Raw genomic sequence first — 18,738 nt, forward strand, 5'->3', positions numbered from 1 at the left:
GTACCTCCCTGGGTGGTTGCTGTCTACCAACCTACTACCAAATATATATATATATATATATATATATATATATATATAATATCAATAACACCGCGCTACACATTGAATATAACTACAATGAATAGCAGTAGTATTCAAGCGCTTTCGTGATTTTTCACATTATCAAGGGACAGCTGTACCTTGATAATGTGAGAAATCACGAAAACACTTGGAATATTATTACTATTCTCTGTGGTTATATTGCTTGTTAAAATATCGCCTGTTTCTTGCGATCATCATTTATGTATGCATACGTACATGCATATCGGGCCGGCTGTACCGGCCAATCTAGTAATATTAAAAAATACATAAGTTTGCGAATTTGCAAGTGTATGAGGCGTTATGTGAGTGGTAGTGGTAGTGTTCATTATGCTAACACTGTGTTGTGCATCACTACCAGTGCAGCTAGACCAGCTGTAGTCGATATAGATACACTGTTCGTAAAGATATACATGGAAAACTCTTTATCTCTGTATATACACTGAGATATTCACCTCGCACTGTACATACACACTTTTTAATCTCTGTTTTAAGATGCAAAGCAATTTGACGTTAGTGTGCCGTCAAACTGCAGTCTTAATGGCTCTCGTGTAGTCGATAGAGTTTAAGGTATATAATTTTATGTAAGGGATCTCATTCAGGCTAATAATGTTTATAAACTAAGTTTTGGAAATATGGTCCAGGAGGCAGAATAAGAAGGAACACTGTGATAGATTTCTTGACTATAAACTGCACACAAATTGTATACACCCCCTACCCCTTCTCTTCCCCACTACCTCTCCTAGTGTGTGATTGTTGTAGTGTGTATGAAGGGTGCGCGTGGTGGTCGTCAAGTCAATATTGGAGTGCTGGGTTGGTAGGTGGCAGCAGGTGCTGCAGTCAGCAGGTGAGCGTCACTAGCTCTCCACCACCCACATGCCCGCACCTCCACCACCAGCCGCAATCATTGAAATAGTGTTATAGTCGATTCAGTTACGTTGCTTCTTTCCTTAGGTGTGTTTGTCATACGTCTCGGAGCAGAGCTCAGGAGGGGCCAGGCCATGGCATCACGTGTTACTGAGACAATAGCTACGTGGCCTTGCATCGAGGTCCCCATGGCACAGTGCCTGGCCTTCGCCTAGATCTGTGTCCCTGGTGCTGTGGCACAACACGCTCGTCGCTCGGGTGTAGCCGTAGTATCCAACAAGTTGCAGCAAGTGTCGCCAGTGTGTGCTGCTGCACACTTCTTGCAACCAGAGTGCAAAATGTTTTGAGGTTATGTATCCTTCACATGAGTGCCGGTACTCCTCAGGATGGGGACCACGAGTAACTGAGAAAACGGCCTCAGTAGGCCCAGTAATAACATGACGCAAATATTAGAGTGAAGGAGAAATTAAAGATGGGTCAGAAAAAGGCAGAAGAGAAGAAAGATCAAAGAGAAGAGTTGTCATCCTCGGAAAGGCTAAATGTAAGTGTTTCTCAGCGCGTTTCTCAGGTTTACTGCCATCACAGCCACTACTACATAACTCTCTACATATTTCATCAATATTGTTATAAACTACCTTGAGAGAACAACTCGCAGGACCCGGCTAGTTAACCGTACAGGACAGTGTTTATTAAACAACACTGTGTGCACTTAGCAACACTGTTTATTTAACAACACTTTGTATTTAACACTGTGTACGTAACAACAATGTATTATAACGTTAACTCTGTACATAATTCACTTTATATTGCCCAAGTTAGGCTTGGTTAATAGTGTCTGTGAGAATTAAAATCTAGTTCTTGGGTCCCACCCGAACACTTTATAGAACTGATGTGGCTTACACCCTGCCCTTATTGCTCTCGGTCATATCTGCTTAAGAATCCATGTATTGAGTGGTTTCTCCACTACATGGCTGACCAGCATTCCATTTGTTCACAGTTCTCACTCACTGTCGCAATTCTTTACCACTCAGCTTTATTTAAACTCCTGGTTTCCCGTTGTCTTGTTCTGTTTTCTCCCACGGCTCCTACGGTTTTAGGTTTTGCTTTTTAATATTTGTACCGAGAATTAGAGAAATAATTTTAAGGTGTTTAGTTGCTTATCATGGGCTTGGCATCTCTAGTTTTGAAGGTTCTCATTATCCATCCTATCATTTTCCTAGCAAATGTGGCAGATATATTGTTGTGATCTTTGAAAGTGATTCTCTTGACATTATCATTCCCAGGTCCTTCACATTAGTTTTTCACTCTGTTGTGTGGTTGGACTTTGTTTTATGCTCCGACACAGTTTTGATTTCCTAGCGTTTTCCATAGCGGAGTAATTTAAATGTCTTCATTAAACTTCATATTGTTTACTGTGGCCTATTTAAAGATTTAGTTGATGGCCGCTTTTAGATTTGCAGTGTCTTCGATGGATGACACTGCCGAGGAAATTCGTTTATCCTCAAAAGAGGACAGGGTACTCTGACTTACATTTCTGTCTGTCAGATATGAGGATCAGGAACAGGATGGGAGCGAGTACTGTACCTTGTGGAACGAGGCTTTTCACTGTAGCCGCCTAACTTTACTGTGTTTACTGTTACTTTTTGTGTTCTATTTGTCAGGAAGTTGTAGATCCATCCATTCACTTTTCTTGTTGTTCCTTTATCATGCATTTTGTGTTATTACACCACGATCGCACATGTCGAAAGCTTTCGCAAAGTCTTTGTATACTGCATCTACATTTTGTTTATCCTCTAGAGCATTCAAAACCAGTATTTGTGACAGTAGTTGGGACAGGCAGGAGCGACCTGCTCTAAATTCATGCTACCCTGGGTTGTGCAACTGATGGGTACCTAAGTGGGTGGCGATATTCCTTCTTAGAGCCCCTTTCAAAGATTTTTATGATGTGGGACATCAGTGCTATCGGTCTGTAATTTTTTACAATTGCTTTACTGCCACCTTTGTGGAGTGGGGTTATGTCTGTTGTCTTTAGTGACTATAGGATGACCTTGTGTCCATGTTTCCTCTCCACAGAATAAGGCTCATGAAAGGGGTTTCTTGCAGTTCTTGATGAACACGGAGTTCCAGGAGTCTGAGCCTGGGGCAGAGTGCATGGCCATGTCATTTATTGCTTTTTCAAAGTCTTGTGGTGTTAGGATAATATCAGAAATTTTTTAATTAACCAAATCTTGAATCTCGGTCATTAAAAAAATTAATTTACATTGTCGACCCTTAGTCTGGTTAACGGCTCACTAAACGCCGAGTCATATTGAGACTTCAGTATCACACTCATTTCTTTGCTGTCATCTTTGTAAGTTCCATCTCGTCTAAGCTGGGGTCTGGTACTGGATGTGGTTTTTTCCTTAGATTTGGCACAAGAAAAGAAGTATGTTTTTTCAGTTTCACTTATGGCTTTAAGATCTTCCTGTGTTTCTTGTCTTCTGTATGATTCCTTAAGCTTAAGTTCAACATTTGTTCCCCCTCAAGGGAAGTTCCTTGACGCTGCTGAGGGACTTTTGATCTAGGGAATTAGATATGTGCTTCAGTTCCTTGAATTAAGCCTGAATACCTTCCATCCCCCCGCACAGGCGCTATATAATCATACGGGTTTAGCGCTCCCCCATGATTATAATATTTGCTATTTCTCTGACCAGTGCTTCCTTTCGTATTTCAGATATATTGGCCCCTTTCAGCAGCTCTGTGATTCTTCGCCTTCGTCTGTATAGGGATCATCTTTTTCTTTCTAGTTTACATCTTTCTTTTTCTTGGTATACTCAAGGCACATTTCCCTAAATGCCACAGGGTTAATTCTTTCTAGGCAGAGGTTCGGATCCGTGTTGTTTAGGGCATCTTCCCAGCTTATTTCATTTAGTTGCCATTTATTGGGCCATTTCCGTAGCCAGTTAGTCTTCATGTAATATGTTGTAGTTTTTTTAGTTGTGCCCATTCACAAATATTGAGACAGAATTCTGTTTAACCTAGAAAATCATATGTACCGGGAACAGTGTGGACCGTAGAACTTGTGCATATTATACAGAACATATATTCCATTTGTTACATTTCTCCACTCTTACAATACCTGTCTTACTCTTTCTATATGCATGTCAGTTTTTTTAATCCATTGTAGTACCTTCCCGGTTACTCCTAACTGGTAAGTAAGTTTATTTAGGTATATACAAATACAGTTACATAGATTATCATACATAGCAACATATGTGTAGAGAACCTAGGATAACCCCAAAAATCAGACAGAATGACTTATTTCCATTGGGGTCAGTTATATAAGCTGGACTTCTGAGGGTCCATGTGAATGTCGTTTGCTAATTTTGAAACTTGCGTAATTAGATCAAAGTATATAATACCAATAATTTGATGGTTATGTCCTGTGCAGCACCTGAGGATCTTTGAGAGACATTTTGCCTATTAAGGGGCTTAATTTAATACAGACTCACGAGATAGACTTTTAAACTGAAGCGACGTATATACATACACTAAGGACATACATTTATTGAACACATCCCGAGACCATGATCACTGATATTTTATTAACAAAGTGAGTTTTGATGAATTAGAGACATGTGCAACACTGAATTATCTTTATTAACGAAATGTTCTGTCTTTAGCAGTTTCTTGAGCGGAGAAGTGGAGATAACGGGAGTAGAAAGATAATTTTAAGGTGTTCGATACCTTAGCGTTGATAGGTGCTCAGTCCCTTAAACAAACATTTCTTTATCAAGCCACGCAACGGGTGGGATTTGAACCCATGGCAAGTGAGTCATAAAACTCACAGGCCAGTGTGTCAACCACTGAACCAGCTGGCTACAATAAGATTCATCCAGCTAGGTATATTTCTGTACACCATAGGGAGGGTAGCAGGGGCCACCACTGTGACCACAAATGCAGGTTTTTACAGATGAATCCCACACTAGCCACGCTGGTGTGGTGGCCCATGATAACTTCCTATTATATATAGAAATATACCTAGTTGGATGAACTTTATTAGTTCCAGCTGGCCCAGTGGTTAACGCACTGGCCTTTGAGTTTTAAGACTCTCTTGCCATGGGTTCAAATCCTACCCATTCCGTGGTTTGTTTGCAATCGTGTTATGATCTCGTGGTCCACTGTCTCGAATACTTTAGTGGAAGTAGTCAGCAAATTTGTTGGTCGTGAACGGCCTTTATGAATCATTGTTGACTTTAAGGTATCTTACCTAGGTGGTCTTTTATTGTATCTGCTAATATTGATTCTAATAATTTGTCTACTAATGAGGTAATGCTTATTGGTGGTAATTTTGATGGTATGAACTTATCCACTGATCTGAAGATAAGAATTACATCATCAATCGTTCACATCCCAGACACGACACACTTGCAGTGTTGTATTGAACAGTTCTCATATTTTTTATATATAATAATAATATCTAGCTGCTTACTAACTTGGACTCTGCCTCGGGGCTCGGGGACTTATTCTGATTTAATCGGTTTGATACCCATGTCTCTAGTGAATATTACTTGATTTATTGTCTTCATACCCTCTGTAATTTTTAATTATGTGGATATCATTTGTCTTCTTGTGTGAAGACAGGTAATAAATATCAGTAAGGTGTCCAGACAGTTTTTCAGTACGTTCGATTTTTCTTTGGTCTGTACACTTCCAAGAATCCTTGTAGATTTTCCTTGTATTCCCTTGCAACTTTAAGTTCATAGTTTCGTTTAGCTTTACTTATCACATTTTATTATCTCGTAACATGAACATGTTGGTACGTAATGTAACCTGATGATTCTGTAAATTGTTCATTTGGGATCATTCTTATTCGATCTAAATTCTCTGTGGTGAACAAATATTCTTTGGGCGCCTGTACATTTAAAAGAATGTATTTTTGGCAGTGTTTCTCATTACTGATTATAAGATCTCCAATACAATCACTAGCTAGATAACCCCAGTCAGTTACTGTTTATAAGATCTTCAATATAATCATTAGTCGGGTAACCACAGGCAGTGTTACAATACAATCACTAGTTATTGGGTGAAGGGGTACCTTGAAGCTGGTGAAGGGGTACCTTGAAGCTGGTGAAGGGGTACCTTGAAGCTGGTGAAGGGGTACCTTGAAGCTGGTGAAGGGGTACCTTGAAGCTGGTGAAAGGGTATTTAATTGAGGAATTGCATTAGAGACGTGAACTAACGCTAGGACAAGTAGTTGGAAAAGCTTGATACAAAATGTAAACACCAGGACATTTTATTGGAAAGATTGTGTCCAGTAACGTTGGTCACTTTTAAAACACACACATCCATGGCCCGGTGGCCTGGTGGCTAAAGCTCCCGCTTCACACACGGAGGGCCCGGGTTCGATTCCCGACGGGTGGAAACATTTCGACACGTTTCCTTACACCTGTTGTCCTGTTCACCTAGCAGCAAATAGGTACCTAGGTGTTAGTCGACTGGTGTGGGTGGCATCCTTGGGGACAAGATTGAGGACCCCAATGGAAATAAGTTAGTCCTCGATGACGCACTGACTTTCTTGGGTTATCCTGGGTGTCTAACCCTCCGGTGCTAAAAATCCGAACGAAATCTTATCTTACCCACACATAGCTTAAGACCAGCAGTTATATACAAGCAAACAGAGAGTTGAGAGTCGGGTAGTAATTGATGAAAGTTACTTAGTACAAATGAGAATTGAGACGGCATTATAGCCCATGAGGTTACACGATGGTAGTGTTGTGAGCTGAACGAAGCTTAACTTGGTAGAATGTCACTTTTCAATGTTTGCGAGACGTTATAGCTCCCAGGTCGTTGATCCACGGCGTCGTTGATAGCTCTTAATCAGGCTTCCAGGCATTTCCGACATCTAAAATCTGTGCAGTCCCTCTTTTCATTTCACCCGAAATTCTCTGCATACTGAGGGGCTTTCTGCATGCACACCTAAATGTCACACATTGTATTATGCCGAGATAAATTTAGAATCTTCAATCTTGATATGTTCTACGGAGTTCCTGTGGAGGACACAGACGTTGCTGAGGTCGTTCCTGTTGCCGGCAGATAGACTTCTGCTCTCTCTCTCCTACACACTTCTCGGTACATTGTTCGTACGGGATGTAAACGTTTGCTGTGGAAGTAAGGGGTGTAGGACTATGGTTCTTGGTGAGGTCCTTGATTGAGGGTGAATGTAGAGTGACCACGATAATGATGCTTCTACAGCGAACCCCTGGGGGATGTTCCTGACAGCATCACCAAATGGGAGACCTAAGAACTGCTTAATGGAAAATTTCGTGGGAGTTTTGTTGAGGATGCCTTGAACCTTGAGCCTGCTGTTCTGGATGAAGACAGAAGGGAAATGAAGACGTGTGAAGGCTTATGTACACACTTGTCTTCACGGAAACCAAGATCGGAAATACGAATAGATTTCAAGAAGGAATCAATTAGGACACGCCTTTTGTTGCGAGTGCTGTAATGTAGTGTGTGTAATATCTCCGTAATGAGTAAATCACATGAGTAAAAAAACTGGGGTATCTTTACTGCCGAAACTTTTCGCCTGTTCAGCAGGCAGAATTCCTTAGTATCTCTGGTTTAGTCTAATGGACCGACCACCTATTAAAGCCGAGGGATTAATCAATTCAAATTTGCCTCTCAATTTCCTCTGCTGTCCCTAATGTTTATTTTGTTAAACCCGCTGGCGGTCTCCCACCCAGGCAGGGTGACCCGAAAAAAAGAAGCAAAAGCTTTTCTCCTTTTTTACTTTTAGTAATTGATAAAGCAGAAGGAGTTACTAGGCTTTTGCTCCCTAGTGTTAATATTGCTTGTATTCGTCTGGAGAAGCCTACTGCGCAGGCGAAAAATTTCAACAACAAAGATACTCACGTGTCTTGCTAATCTATTTTGTATCATTTATAATGCAATAATTGTCTGATACAGCAGTGGCATGTACACCCGGTGTCCACTCTGCTTGTTCACCTCCAGTGCCGCCACTACCATCACCATGAGTGACTCGTCCATTAGCTCACCTTGTAAACAAAAAGTTTTTCACTCTGCAATACTGCTCAAGATCTCAGAGGGAGATAGATATACAGTCTTGCCTTACACTGTCTGCCAGTGGGCCTTACACTGTCTGCCAGTGGGCCTTACACTGTCTGCCAGTGGGCCTTACACTGTCTGCCAGTGGGCCTTACACTGTCTGCCAGTGGGCCTTACACTGTCAGCCAGTGGGCCTTACACTGTCTGCCAGTGGGCCTTACACTGTCTGCAAGTGGGCCTTACACTGTTTGCCAGTGGGCCTTACACTGTCTGCCAGTGGGCCTTACACTGTCTGCCAGTGGGCCTTACACTGTCTGCCAGTGGGCCTTACACTGTCTGCCAGTGGGCCTTACACTGTCTGCCAGTGGGCCTTACACTGTCTGCCAGTGGGCCTTACACTGTCTGCCAGTGGGCCTTACACTGTCTGCCAGTGGGCCTTACACTGTCTGCCAGTGGGCCTTACACTGTCTGCCAGTGGGCCTTACACTGTCTGCCAGTGGGCCTTACACTGTCTGCCAGTGGGCCTTACACTGTCTGCCAGTGGGCCTTACACTGTCTGCCAGTGGGCCTTACACTGTCTGCCAGTGGGCCTTACACTGTCTGCCAGTGGGCCTTACACTGTCTGCCAGTGGGCCTTACACTGTCTGCCAGTGGGCCTTACACTGTCTGCCAGTGGGCCTTACACTGTCTGCCAGTGGGCCTTACACTGTCTGCCAGTGGGCCTTACACTGTCTGCCAGTGGCCCTTACACTGTCTGCCAGTGGGACTTACACTGTCTGCCAGTGGGCCTTACACTGTCTGCCAGTGGGCCTTACACTGTCTGCCAGTGGGCCTTACACTGTCTGCCAGTGGGCCTTACACTGTCTGCCAGTGGGCCTTACACTGTCTGCCAGTGGGCCTTACACTGTCTGCCAGTGGGCCTTACACTGTCTGCCAGTGGGCCTTACACTGTCTGCCAGTGGGCCTTACACTGTCTGCCAGTGGGCCTTACACTGTCTGCCAGTGGGTTTCTTAAGTCATCTACAAGTGTCCAGCACACTTCAAAGTTTCGTCACGCCTTAATATAAAGCTTTGTTCTTCCACTTAATTCACTTGATGTTTTCTTGAATCTGTCAGAACTAGTGCATAGGACTTGAAGACATTTATTCTGTGCTAGTGTTGCTGTTTTTGTGGGGGATTGTGGTGGGAGGGGGAGGAAGTACGAGGGTATGTGAGGGGGCAAAGGGAAGCAGCAGGAATAAATGTGTGATAGGGGGAAGGATGGGAGATTTTTTATAAGTAAGGTAAAGTGAAGGGGGGGCGGGTATTGTGGGTGAGACAATGGTTCACTGGGGACAACGGAGTTGGGTAATTGTTGGTAGAGTATTTATTGTGTGTATATTGACTGACCGGCACCTAGCAGGGCTGAGGTCGGACTGACCGGCACCTAGCAGGGCTGAGGTCAGTCTGACCGGCACCTAGCAGGGCTGAGGTCAGTCTGACCGGCACCTAGCAGGGCTGAGGTCAGTCTGACCGGCACCTAGCAGGGCTGAGGTCAGTCTGACCGGCACCTAGCAGGGCTGAGGTCAGTCTGACCGGCACCTAGCAGGGCTGAGGTCAGTCTGACCGGCACCTAGCAGGGCTGAGGTCAGTCTGACCGGCACCTAGCAGGGCTGAGGTCAGACTGACCGGCACCTAGCAGGGCTGAGGTCAGACTGACCGGCACCTAGCAGGGCTGAGGTCAGACTGACCGGCACCTAGCAGGGCTGAGGTCAGACTGACCGGCACCTAGCAGGGCTGAGGTCAGACTGACCGGCACCTAGCAGGGCTGAGGTCAGTCTGACCGGCACCTAGCAGGGCTGAGGTCAGTCTGACCGGCACCTAGCAGGGCTGAGGTCAGTCTGACCGGCACCTAGCAGGGCTGAGGTCAGTCTGACCGGCACCTAGCAGGGCTGAGGTCAGTCTGACCGGCACCTAGCAGGGCTGAGGTCAGTCTGACCGGCACCTAGCAGGGCTGAGGTCAGTCTGACCGGCACCTAGCAGGGCTGAGGTCAGTCTGACCGGCACCTAGCAGGGCTGAGGTCAGTCTGACCGGCACCTAGCAGGGCTGAGGTCAGTCTGACCGGCACCTAGCAGGGCTGAGGTCAGACTGACCGGCACCTAGCAGGGCTGAGGTCAGACCGACCGGCACCTGCCAGGTCTTGAGGTCAGACCGACCGGCACCTGCCAGGTCTTGAGGTCAGACCGACCGGCACCTGCCAGGTCTTGAGGTCAGACCGACCGGCACCTGCCAGGTCTTGAGGTCAGACCGACCGGCACCTGCCAGGTCTTGAGGCCAGACCGACCGGCACCTGCCAGGTCTTGAGGCCAGACCGACCGGCACCTGCCAGGTCTTGAGGCCAGACCGACCGGCACCTGCCAGGTCTTGAGGCCAGACCGACCGGCACCTGCCAGGTCTTGAGGCCAGACCGACCGGCACCTGCCAGGTCTTGAGGCCAGACCGACCGGCACCTGCCAGGTCTTGAGGTCAGACCGACCGGCACCTGCCAGGTCTTGAGGCCAGACCGACCGGCACCTGCCAGGTCTTGAGGCCAGACCGACCGGCACCTGCCAGGTCTTGAGGCCAGACCGACCGGCACCTGCCAGGTCTTGAGGCCAGACCGACCGGCACCTGCCAGGGCTGAGGTCTTGAGGCCAGACCGACCGGCACCTGCCAGGTCTTGAGGCCAGACCGACCGGCACCTGCCAGGTCTTGACCGACCGGCAACTTGACCAAGGCCACTGTGCCAGGTCTTGAGGTCAGACCGACCGGCACCTGCCAGGGCTGAGGGACTGACAACCTCACAACTACAACCACTGTCTCCAGTGTTGTACTCGACTGGACACAGTGAGGGAGGTTGCGTTGTGTTTTGGTGTTTGGTTGGGTTTGCTCTTATTAGGTTTGGATAGAAAGGCTGTTGTTCGGGCGAAACTTCTGGGTTATAAAGATACCTAAGTGTTGCACATTGATTCATGTGCACATTGTGTATACATTGTGTGTACCCCCAATTTCATGTACGTTGTTCGAGCTCCAGTGGCACTTTCTCTGTGATTTACTCTACTGTGAACCCTGAGGTGTGAACTCTGGTACTGAATAATGTAACAGTGGGTGTAGGTACCAGCACCACCACTCGGGTGTAGTACCATCACTCGGGTGAAGGTACGAGTACCACCACTCTGGTGTAATTCCAGTACCATCACTCAGGTGTAGGTACCATTACCATCACTCAGGTGTAGTACCATCAATCGGGTGTAGGTACCAGTACCATCATTCGGGTGTAGGTACCAGTACCATCATTCGGGTGTAGGTACCAGTACCATCATTCGGGTGTAGGTACCAGTACCATCATTCGGGTGTAGGTACCAGTACCATCATTCGGGTGTAGGTACCAGTACCATCATTCGGGTGTGGGTATCAGTACCATCACTCGGGTGTAGGTATCAGTACCATCATTCGGGTGTGGGTATCAGTACCATCACTCGGGTGTAGGTATCAGTACCATCACTTGGGTGTAGGTATCAGTATCATCACTCGGGTGTAGGTATCAGTACCATCACTCGGGTGTAGGTGTAGACAGCCTGTACTGTCTGCACAAACAGCTTATGTTATCTGCCAGCTTAGTTCATATTTCGCGCACTAAAGTGCTGCCCTCTGAGCCTGCTCCAGGTCTGTGGGAAGCTGGTCCCACACGCTCTCACTCTCTCAGCGGCCTAGCAGAAAGACACAAGGCCTACTAGTTCTCCATCTCGTGGGATGGCCCTCCTGGGCCATGGGCACAACACACAAGCCTGTGTAACCACCACGACATTTTCAATAAACAAAGAAGCCTCCGAAGACGTCTATCCTTCACACACCCGCTTTCAGAAGCACCAAATTAATCACATTAAACATAGGTACCAGTACCATCACTCGGGTGTAGGTATCAGTACCATCACTCGGGTGTAGGTATCAGTACCATCACTCGGGTGTAGGTATCAGTACCATCACTCGGGTGTAGGTATCAGTACCATCACTCGGGTGTAGGTATCAGTACCATCACTCGGGTGTAGGTACCAGTACCATCACTCGGGTGTAGGTACCAGTACCATCACTCGGGTGTAGGTACCAGCACCATCACTCGGGTGTAGTACCAGCACCATCACTCGGGTGTAGTACCATCACTTGGGTGTAGTACCAATACCATCACTCAGGTGTAGTACTAGTACCATCATTACATTTCACTGACACTATGGGACTGATCTCCCGCCTCTGCTTCAGACCGGTCCACTTTGAGACTCGAGACTGTATCGAGCCTGAAACTCATATCAGCTTCGACTCTCTTCATATCATAATCTCTGTATGAAGCACCTGGAGGGCGAAACCTATCTTATTCACCTACTTTCTGGTTTCACCCCTCTTCAAGGGGGGCTCCTTGGCGTGGTGAAGAGGCTTTTGGTCTGAGGAATTAGACCTGTCGGTCTCCTTCCCCAGACCGAACCTAATTACCCCCCATCCCCCCTTCCCTATCCCATCCTCCCCTTTTCCCTTTCCTCCTCCCCCTCCCCACCCCTCCCTTTTGCCCTTCCTCTTTTTGGCCTTTGGGATTTTTCCCACAGGCGCGCTAGTTCCCAGGTAGGGGAAAGGGTACCAGGGTTTATCCCATTCCATTGAGGTTCTTGGCGGTGGCGTAGTTTGCCGTGGAATCTGGATCGCCTGGAGATGTCCTGATCCCTCTCCGGTATCCTGGAGAGTGGCTTTGGGTGTCTTTCGGGCGACGGGTGTATCTCTGGAAGCCACCTTTCGGATTCCGGGGGTGGTGGCTGAAGGAGGTATGCTTTGTGGCAGATATCTGGCCACCCTCTCTTTTGTCCACCGAGGTAGCTCGGCAGATGTAAGGTTGCTATCCCAGATTGCTAGTTTACTGGCATGATGGGTAGGGTATGGCATGGGTTCCATGCTGCATCTACGCTACTTGCGGTGCTGAGGTCCTCTTGGGTGAGGAGGGAGATTTCTGGCCCTTTCATTCCTCCTAGGAACTATCCCTCCCCAGTCCCCCCTTTTTTTATTCTTTTTTTTATTTTTATTTTCTTCCTTTTTTTTTCTTAAAAACAAAAAGAAAGAAGTAACCTAACCATGGCAGCCCTAGTCCATGAACCTGATTCCCCCGGGCCCCTTCTTGATACCGCACCCCATTCTGACCCCGCCTCGTCTTTGGACCACTCTTCGGACACTCCTCATGCCTCTGTACCTCTTGCCGGTGCCGTTTCCTCACCCGCTTCAGGTACTTAGGTCTCGACTGACTCCTTTGATTTATCTGACCTCCGCTTTCCTTTGACTATGCTTCCGGCCTCTCCCTCTACTGTGCGGCAATTTTCGAATCGCCGGCCCGTTCTGCATCGGACCAATTCTGGTCCCACGCCTAAACACCAACGACAGTTACCTGCTGATGATACTTCTCCACCTTCTCGTTCTTCTCAGAAAAGATCAACACGTCCTGCACTCCCTTTCCACGCTCAGTTTCAGACTGCACAATGAACTAAATTCTTCACTTTACGGCCAACTTCCTCTACCGCCTATCTTTCTGACCACAGTATTGGCAAGGCACTCCTACACCATGTTGGTAAAGATATTTCTTTTCATGCTCTTAAGAGTGGACTCACACTCTCTCTTGCATCGATCTCTCAGTCTGCTCTTCCTCCTCCGCATTAGACTTCACTTGGTCTGTTTTTCCGGACGTACATGACTACGATCATTTCCCAATCATTCTTACTTCCCCTTCATATTCACCACCTCTTCGCATCCCACGCTGGCAATTTGATCAGGCAAATTGGAACCTTTACTCACACCTAACTGTTTTTAGAGAGGTTCCTTCTTCATCCTCCATTGATGAGCTTTTGCACCTCTTCTTGTCCTCCGTTTTAACCGCCGCTTCTAATTGTATACCCCAAACTTCGGGCAGGCATTCTCAGAAATGCGTGCCTTGGTGGTCTCCTGCTTGTGCTCGTGCAGTACATTTGAAACGCGCTGCATGGGGCAGGTACCGGTACAATAGAACCACGGAGAGACTTCTTGATTTTAAGCAGAAGCGTGCAATCGCTCGCCGTGTCATCCGTGATGCTAAACGCACTTGCTGGCGAGATTATGTCTCCACCATCACCTCTGCTTCCTCTATGAGTGTAGTCTGGAAAAAAGTACGAAAACTGAGTGGTAAATATTCTCCTGACCCGGCTCCTGTTCTGCGCGTTGCCGGTGTTGATATAGCAAACCCACTAGATGTTGCCAATGAAATTGGCAATCATCTGGTCCGTATTTCTCAGGGACTCCATCTATGCCCCTCGTTTCTTTCCTCAAAGTCTGCCAGAGAGTTAGCACCCTTGGACTTTTCTTCTCTCAGAGAAGAACAGTATAATGTGCCTTTTACACTTCAAGAACTGGAGGCAATACTCTCAGCTTGCCGATCATCGGCAGCTGGGCCCGACGACATTCACATTCGTATGCTACAACATTTACATCAGTCAGCCCTTGCAGTCCTATTACGCCTTTACAATCTTATTTGGTCACAAGGAGTTCTTCCACAGCTGTGGAAATCTGCCATTGTTCTCCCTTTCCACAAACCAGGCACTACGGGACATGAAGCCTCCCACTATCTTCCCATTGCTCTTAACAGTGCAGTTTGCAAAGTGATGGAACGCCTGGTAAATAGACGTTTAGTGTGGTATTTAGAGACACTCAACAGTCTCTCCACTCGTCAATATGGCTTTTGTAAGGGCCGTTCTACTATAGACCCCTTACTACGCTTGGATATGTATGTTCGTAATGCCTTTGCGAATAACCACTCAGTTATTGCCATATTTTTTTGACCTTGTGAAGGCATATGACACAACTTGGAGGTATAATATTTTGGCCCAAGCCCACTCCTTAGGCCTTCGAGGCAATCTACCATCCTTCCTTAAGAACTTTTGTAACTGACAGGCATTTCCGTGTTCGGGTTAATAATGTGCTCTCCCAGGACTTCATCCAAGCTGAAGGTGTCCCCCAGGGATGTGTTCTGAGCACAACACTTTTTCTCCTTGTTATTAATGATTTGGCCTCTAGTCTTCCATCACATATTTGGTCATCACTCTATGTTGATGACTTCGCTATTGCCTGTGCAGGCGCTGACTGTCACCTCCTTACAGTTTCTCTCCAGCATGCGGTCGACCGTGTTTCCAATTGGGCCACCGCACATGGGTTTAAATTTTCCAGCACTAAAACCCACCAAATTACTTTCGCTAGACGCTCTGTCATCTCCGATCATCCTTTGTACCTCTATAGCTCCTGTATCCCTGAACGTGATAGTTAAGTTTCTGGGCCTCCTCTTTGACCGTAGGTTATCATGGAAACCTCACATTACCTCTCTGAAGGCAACTTGTCACAGCCGGCTGAACCTTCTTTAAAACCCTTGCTCATCTTTCATGGGGAGCTGATCGTCGAACCCTCCTTCGCCTACATTCCACCCTCATTTTATCGAAACTTGATTATGGTGACCAGATCTATTCAGCGGCATCTCCTGCTACTCTCTCTAGCCTTAACCCCATTTATCACCAAGGATTATGTTTATGCCTTGGTGCTTTTCGCTCTTCCCCTGTCGAGAGCCTCTATGCAGAAGCGAACATTCCATCCTTATCCGATCACCGTGATGCCCATTGCCTTCGCTACTATGTACGCTCTCATGATCTCCTCAATCCTTCCATTTATAGAATGGTCACTGATATTAGTAGACATTCTTTATTTGTTCGCTGCCCCTGTTTACTCCGTCCCTTCTCTCTTCGCCTTCATTCGCTCTTGTCGTCTCTTCAGTTACCACCTTTCTATGTTCATGTAGCATCTCACTTTTCCCTACTCCCCTGGGAAGTTCCAGCTGTTCGAGTCTGTTCTTTCTCTCTCTCCCTTGCTCGAAAGCCCAACTGTCTACGGTCGCTTCCCGCTCTCTTTTTCTTGACCACTTCCACTCTCATTCTCATGCCATTGCTGTGTACACAGATGGCTCTAAGTCTTCTGATGGCGTAGGATTCGCAGCAGTGTTTCTGGACAGCGTCGTACGAGGGCATTTACTATCTTTGGCTAGTATTTTTACTGCTGAATTGTATGTCATCCTTGCAGCACTTATCCGTATTGCATCTATGCCTGTGTCATCGTTTGTGGTAGTCTCAGACTCCCTTAGTGCTTTACAGGCTATACGGAAATTTGATACACCTCACCCCTTAGTCCTCCGTATCCAACTTTGGCTACGCCGCATCTTTACCAAGCACGAAGATAGTTTTTTGCTGGGTCCCTGGTCATGTTGACGTACAGGGCAATGAACAGGCAGACACTGCTGCGCAGTCAGCAGTACATGACCTACCAGTTTCATATAGAGGTATTCCATTTACGGACTATTTTGCTGCAATATCTTCCCACCTTCACACCCGTTGGCAACAACGTTGGTCTTCTATGCTCGGCAACAAACTTCAATCTATTAAACCGAGTATAGGTTACTGGCCGTCTTCTTATCACCAGTTCGAGGTTGGGAGACTACTCTCTCCCGTCTTCGCATTGGCCATACTCGTCTTACTCATGGATATCTCATGGAGAGGCGCCCTGCTCCTCTCTGTGAGAATTGCCATGCTCCATTATCAGTCAGCCACATTCTGTTGGACTGCCCACTTTATCAGCGAGCACGCAGAATTTACCTCCATCGTCGTCTTCGCTCCGCTGCTCTCTCTTTACCTTCCCTTCTCGCTGATGGATCCACCTTTCACCCGGACTCTCTCATTGACTTTTTGACAACAACTGACTTACTTCACAAATTCTGATACCTTCAGCCCTTTCTACTTCAATCTCTTGCTACCCTCTACCCCTGTACTATTCCCTGCCCCGCTGTTTTCTGTAACCTACTGATCATCCCTCCTCCCTTCTGCCACCCAATACCCTGGCTTCCTTCCCTACCCTGCAGTGCTTTATAGCCCTTGTAGCTTAGCGCTTCTTTTTGATTATAATAATAATAATTTGGTTTCACCACTTTCTGTCTTGGAAGTAAAAGCTAGTAAGTGACTCACGAAATCGTAATGACACAATTGTAGACAAACCATACCACGGGTGGGGTTAGAACCCTTTCCTATGGTGTAGAAATATACCTAGTTGGATGAATCTTGTTGAAGCTAGCTGGCCCAGTGGCTAACGCGACGGTCTGGAGTTTTGAGACACACTGATCGCGGGTTCTAACCCCACCCGTGGTATGGTTTGGCTAGTAAGACAGTTTCCTTGTGGGAATAATAATAATAATATTATTATTATTATTATTTCTACAAGTACATGATACAACTTATACAGACCATAGCATTTTCTGCAACTTAGGTTAATTTTGTCCCCAGGATGTGACCTCACACAAGTCTGCTGACACCTAGGTACCTACTTACTGCTAGGTGAACAGTGACAGCAGGTGTCCTAATGTTTCCACCCGTACTGGGGATCGAACCACGGACCTCAGTGTGTGAGCTGAGTACCGAGCTACGGAACACCCGTTAATCGCTATAAATTTGTTAGCTGTTTCAGGTGGTGACCAATACTTATATTTCAGGTGATGACTAACACTTATGTCGCAGGTCAGTTGTGTTGCAGGTGATGACTAAGGTTTGTTGCGTTTCAGGTGGCGGTGCGGGTTCGTCCCCTCACCAGTGAGGAGAGAAACAAAGGTTGCTACCGCATCATTCAAGCCATCGATACCAAGGTGAGGCTCCAGTCTTTACTACACTGCCATACATAACCTTTGAAGTAATCTATCAACACTGTTTCCTTACACACACACACTCTCACACCCATTCACTCACTCGCACTTTTCTCATCATGCACACCTTTCCCTTTACTCACCTTTCCTCACACATATTCTTGAAGTGGGGGGGGGGCGGTCGGCCCTGCAGACTAGCAGAAAGTTTTACAAGGTGCAGCAGGACTTGCGTATTTGTTACTCCTCATTGAAGAGGAATCATCTTAAAACTAATCTGTCGACTGAGGATCGAGCACATACCCCTCACTAGGTAGGTGGTGCTCCTGTCCCTTTTGTGTAGCTTTTGATGTACAGTGAAACATAGTTTAACAATTTGGCCACGACTCTGGCCTTTCTTCCTTCATAGTTTTCATAATTACCGAGGTGCCTGCAGGGACCTCGAGGAACATTTAGAAGAGCATTTTAACATTAGTAAAGGTTTTAGTTGATGTGGGTTATTATAACTTGGTATGATATTATTTATGTTAATTGCTTATGTTCCTTGTTTTTGTTATTTTGATGTATTTTTATTGCATATAAATTTTTGTGGCTGTAAGCAGTGAATGACTTTCATGTTCAGTGTTCAGTTTATATCACAACTACTAACACTACTACTACTAGTACACCGCTTCCTCTTTTCTGTAGTTTCGCGCTCTATCGCCCAGCTGGGTTTAGCGGTTTTTTTAAGTGAGAAAGATGCAGAAATAGTAAGTAAATTCTTTGAAGGAAACGTTTCGCCGTTCATTGACTTTATCAGTCTGGGTTGATAGTTTCTATGGCGAAACTTTTACCTAAATGAAAGGTCCTGGTCAAGGACTGGTCGGGGGGGGGGCGTTGACCCCCGGAACACCCTCCAGGTAGGTAGATCAGGTGTGTTTCTTACATGTTAATGACCAGTTGTAACCTTCGTTGACACACGAATAAGTAAACCATGGTTTACTTATAATATGAGGGGGGGGATTAC

At 46.4% G+C, this 18,738-nt stretch overlaps 1 protein-coding gene across 1 annotated transcript in view; it reads left to right on the plus strand.

Annotated features, from left to right (window-relative positions):
• Positions 1-900: 900 nt before the first annotated feature.
• LOC128703084 (kinesin-like protein KIF19) overlaps positions 901-18,738 on the plus strand; it is a 295,621-nt gene continuing 277,783 nt past the window's right edge. The window contains exons 1-2 of the mRNA XM_070103638.1: positions 901-1,486; positions 17,658-17,738. Of these exons, the coding sequence (XP_069959739.1) occupies positions 1,418-1,486; positions 17,658-17,738 (150 nt within the window). The 5' untranslated portion in view covers positions 901-1,417. The remainder of the gene's footprint in view (positions 1,487-17,657; positions 17,739-18,738) is intronic.

This window comes from Cherax quadricarinatus, chromosome 86 (genome assembly GCF_038502225.1).
Source record: "Cherax quadricarinatus isolate ZL_2023a chromosome 86, ASM3850222v1, whole genome shotgun sequence".
In the NCBI taxonomy this organism is placed as follows: Eukaryota; Metazoa; Arthropoda; class Malacostraca; order Decapoda; family Parastacidae; genus Cherax; species Cherax quadricarinatus.